A 4,973-nucleotide genomic window follows, 5' to 3' on the forward strand; every position below is an offset into this window, starting at 1 on the left:
ACGGTGCCGTTATAGAGTGTACGACACGCATCGCCCTCGCGAAACAAGGGCTCGCGACCTTTTGTGTCTTCGCTCCCCTTTCGGCTCCAGCGAGTCATAAAGCAATAAAAGACTATCGCAGCCCAGAGCGCGCGCGACTCTGCTCTTCGGATGGATATGAATAACAATGCGCGTTGTCGGACGCCTCTGCGCACGGGGTCTATTGAGAGACAGGGGCACCAGCCCAGCCCACCCCTGGAAGAAGGAGAAAAAAAAAAAAGAATGAAAGAGAAGGAGAAAGCGCTCCGAATGCGCGCGCGTTAATTGAATGAGCGACGATAAGACAGACGAGGCGACAGATGCTCGCGTGCCTTTACAACGGCCGAGCTCGCTCATGCGAGCGGGGCTGTCGCGCATTCCGGCGACGCTAAAAAGGGAAAGTTGCTTGTGGGTCGTTTTAGGGGGCCGCGCTCATTTGGGTGGCGCCCCACCTGCTGCGGGTATTGTTCGCTGGTAGAGGTCAGCGGATCAATGTCTGAGCTCAATTCATGAGTCGCCGTGACGCCTCACGCGGGGGAGGCCCTGCTGTCATTGAGATGATGACCCACTGCCTTCCTATGGCGCTGTAAACTTGTACTTTTGCTAAACGCAGACGGTTGCACCGTATGCACCCGCTCACTGTTAACGGATTCATCGTTTTTTCCTGCTTGTTTGTTTTTCCCGAAACCCAGCGTATTCGGACGGTTCCGTTATCGGTTCCGTTAAGGTGACACCTTGGTTTAGAATTCTCGCGGCGCAGCGCGGCTGGCTGCACCTGTCGCGCGGAGCTCCCTCACGCTCCACACTCGTTTTCTAAGTGTTTCGCTACTGCTTTGTTCAAGCATTTTAAAGGAGTCGCGCAGATGACGGCGATTCTTGTGGCGGGAAAGCGTATCTAAGTGCATTAGGCCTCGCGTCTGTTTCTACCTCGTGCCCTCCTTTAATACACCCCGAGATCCGCGTGAGAACACTGCGGGAATTCCTGCGCCCCCAAAAGGCGCGCGCATACTGGCGGACTCTGACGGCTTTGTTCAGGCAATGTGATTAGCGCCTCGTCCCGCGCGGAAGTAATTACATTATGGCTTTAAAGCGAAAGAAAGCAAGCGTCCGTATCAAACCTGGTTTTAAAATGGCCTGCGGAGTCGGTAGGGAGAAATGCAGCCGTGTTGCGAACACGTCTCCTTGAGAAACAGAATAAAGCAATCACACAAAAAGAGACTGCGCGCTTGGTAGCGCTTGGTCAAGCTCGCGCCGTCTGGTAAGGCTGGCGCTTCCAAACAAATGCGTGCAAAATTATAACGAGCAAACGTATTAATAAACCTACCCAAAGATTTATCGTCAGGCGCACAAATGTCGCCACGTTCGTTATATTACAAGAAGTAAACGGGTTATTTCACCCCAGCTGCGGGCCGGTTTTTCTGCTTATGTTTGAATAGTTTTAAACAGTTTGTCAAATACATTGTCTCGATTTTTAGGGATTAAAGTGAAGCCTGTGTATCTCGTAGTTTATCAAGGGTCACGAGATTTCAAACTTAAATATAGGCCTGCCATTTGTGTCAAATCGGTCGCCAAAGGCCGTTCGTTAATGCAAAGGCGACCTCCGCCAGCTTGCTACGGCGGGATACATTTCAACCGGTTAACGTCTCTGCCTGGGAATTGCAGTCGGAGGCGGGAAATAGGCCATTTAGTGGGTTTTATTCCTTCTTTTGCCCGTGAGCGCGACACAGCGATTGAATTGTCCTCGTTTTTACGCTTTGAAAAGAATCTAATCTTCCACTTATGGCTGCGGATTTGAGCGCGCTACTCTGAAAGCGCCGGCGACCGGTGACCCTGCGCCGGCGACAAATGGCACCGCGAAGGTCCGGACCCAGTTGCGCGTACCCGTCTCGAAGACTCAGACGGGCGTTAATGCACTTTGGGAGGCATCGCGCAATCTCTCCAAGCGTCCTCGCGCGATGTAAAACAACATTATTCACGCGAGCGGAGCCGTCCGTACGCACGAGCTTCTCCGAAACCCCATTCATTAGAGCGAAGCGTTTTTCTGCCGATTCGACACGCGGCTTAAATGTGCTCAGAGCTCGGCAGATGACGCGCCAACGCGCGTATGAATGTTTTTTTGGCTAAAAGTAGTCAAAGCAGGATGGGGGGGGGTGGGGGGGGGGGGGGGGGGGCATATGATGGCGTTGAAAACAAACCAACCAACCAACCAACCAACCAACCAACCAACCAACCCAGTATAGTCTAAGCATGGCCCGACAACGTTGCTCTGAAACAACAGTCACGCAGAGCTGGGGACCTTTGGCGTTCTGCGCGAAGCCCACTACACGGTGCGCACGTGAGTGCTTTGAAGCCGCAAAGAACAGACGTTTTAAACGCTTTTGATTTCTACGCACATGAATAATTAACACGCGACAATAATACGAGGTGCAGGCAGGCACCGACAGCGAAGAGCGCGGCCCCGGTTCCGTTCATCTTTTGTGTTGAGAGTGAGAATGTGAGAGAGAGAGAGAGAGAGAGAGAGAGAGAGAGAGAGAGAGAGAGAGAGAGAGAGGGGGAGAGGGGGAAAGGACCCAGAAGGGCGGAGTTACTCCCTCCTCTGGTTTCTCTTCTTAATGGGCCTCTGTAGTGTCTCTGTGTAGAATAGTCTCGAGGAGAGGCACGAGGAGCCGCGCTTCGCTTAGGGAGCTTTTTGTTTCGCGCGGGGGTGCAGGTGCCGCCGGTAAGAGCGAGTCGCTTTATTTGTGGGTTAGTCAGTCAGAACAGCGTCTCAGATCGCGCGAGGCAGACCGAAAGGCGAACGGACCGCCGGCGCGTACAGCTCGCGGCTGCGCTCCTACTCCGTAAACCGGACGCGCGCAACAGATTTCCCCTCCGAGACGGGAGACGTTGGCATTGATGTCGGATGTTATTTGAATTATTTATATTTACGGCGTGCTGCAGTTGTCCGAGCGAGCCTTCACGTCGGAGCATTCCGGACGGCGTTTCGTGAACCGGGGGATGCTTTTGGAACGGTAGTGGCGCGTGCAGTGCATCTCAGACCGTGGTACAAGGGAAGGCACGGTGCCAGGGCTTGGACTCACCTCTGAGAGTGCGAGCGGCATTTCAGCCAAAAATGCATGGCAACAAAGACGGACTCCTGGTGTCTGCCACGCTGGTGCTGCTGGTGGCTCAGCACGCGGCGGGCAAGACGCTGAAATACCAAGTTTACGAGGAGCAGAAGGTCGGTACGCTGGTCGGCCGGCTGAAGGAAGACGCAGCGGATGTTTTAGCGAACCTCCCCGGCTCCGTGCCGCTGCGCTTCCGAGCCATGCAGCGGGGCAGCGCGACTGCTCTGTCCGTGCGCGACCAGGATGGAGAAATCGCCATCAAATCCAGACTGGACCGGGAGAAACTGTGTGAGAAGAATCTTAACTGCTCTATCGAGTTCGACGTGCTGACCCTCCCCACCGAGCACCTGCAGCTGTTTCACGTAGAAGTGGAGATTCTGGACATCAATGACAACGCGCCTCAGTTCTCGCGCTCGGTCATCCCGATAGAGATTTCAGAAACGGCCGCGGTAGGCACACGTATTCCCCTGGACAGTGCGAGCGACCCCGACGTCGGGGAGAACTCACTGGACTCGTACTCGCTCACTCCATCCGAATTTTTTAAAATTGACGTGCTTACTAGAACCAACGGTGCCAAATACGCGGAGCTCGTGGTGCTCAAAGAACTGGACCGGGAGATGCGCGCGAGCTATGAACTTCAGCTCACGGCGTCAGACAGGGGCGTTCCTCCAAAATTCGGCACGACGCTTCTTAAAATCAGCGTTGCCGATTCTAACGACAACAACCCTGTTTTTGAGAAACCGTCGTACGTCATCAGCCTCCCCGAGAACTCGCCGATGGGCACCTTGCTGCTGGACCTGAACGCCACAGACCCCGACGAAGGCACCAACGGTAAGATCGTCTATTCCTTCAGCAGCCACGTGTCTCCCAAAGTCACGGAGACGTTTAAGATCAACCAGGACAATGGGCAGCTGAGCCTCCTCAGGAAGGTGGACTTTGAAGCGGCGGAGTCATATGACATCGACGTGCAGGCCCAAGACATGGGGCCCAATGCCATGCCAGCGCATTGCAAAGTCATCGTTAAGGTGGTGGACGTGAACGACAACAGGCCCGAGATCAGCGTGACGCTGATGTCTACGGCAGGAGAGGAGGTGGCAGCCGTGTCAGAGGGGGCGGCGCCCGACACCTTCGTGGCTCTGGTGAGCGTGGACGACGCGGACACGGGCGCCAATGGCGAGGTGGTCTGCCGCCTGCACGGACAGGGAGACTTCCGCCTCCAGAAGACGCACGAGCGGAACTTCATGATCCTGACCAACGGCAGCCTGGACCGCGAGCAGCGCGCAGAGTACACGCTGACGGTGGTGGCAGAGGACAGAGGCTCGCCCAGCCTCTCGGCTGCGCGCCACATACTGGTGCGCGTGCTGGACGAGAACGACAACGCGCCGCGTTTCGACAGGAGCGCCTATGAGATCTTTAAGGCAGAGAACAACTCGCCGGGTGCCTACTTGGGCGCGGTGCAGGCGTCCGATCTGGACCAGGGCCCCAATGGCCAGCTCAGCTACTCGGTGGTGGAGAGCCAGGTGCAGGGCAGCTCCGTCTCCACCTACGTGACCGTGGACCCGTCCAGCGGCGCCCTGTACGCGCTGCGCAGCTTCGATCGCGAGGACGTGCCGCGCGTGTCCTTCCTGGTGCAGGCGCGTGATTCCGGAAGCCCTGCCCTGAGCAGCACCGTCTCCGTGACCATGACCGTCCTGGACGTGAACGACAACAGGCCCGTCATCCTGGCCCCGCCCTTGTGGAACCACACCGCCGACGTGCCCGTCTCCAGGTACACGGAGGCGGGCGAACTGGTGACCGTCGTCAGGGCGACGGACCGCGATACGGGTGCCAACGGCGAGCTGGTGTGCT

General features: G+C 56.4%; 1 protein-coding gene across 4 annotated transcripts in view; it reads left to right on the forward strand.

Annotated features, from left to right (window-relative positions):
• The first annotated feature begins 2,661 nt into the window (after positions 1-2,661).
• The window catches only part of pcdh18a (protocadherin 18a), a 6,695-nt gene continuing 4,383 nt past the window's right edge, over positions 2,662-4,973 (forward strand). For all 4 annotated transcript variants that reach the window (XM_035530343.1, XM_035530344.1, XM_035530345.1 and 1 more), the window contains exon 1: positions 2,662-4,973. This exon is cut by the window's right edge and continues 632 nt beyond it. In XM_035530343.1, the coding sequence (XP_035386236.1) occupies positions 3,131-4,973 (1,843 nt within the window). In that variant the 5' untranslated portion in view covers positions 2,662-3,130.

The sequence above is a fragment of the Electrophorus electricus genome, chromosome 9 (genome assembly GCF_013358815.1).
Source record: "Electrophorus electricus isolate fEleEle1 chromosome 9, fEleEle1.pri, whole genome shotgun sequence".
Lineage (NCBI taxonomy): Eukaryota > Metazoa > Chordata > Actinopteri > Gymnotiformes > Gymnotidae > Electrophorus > Electrophorus electricus.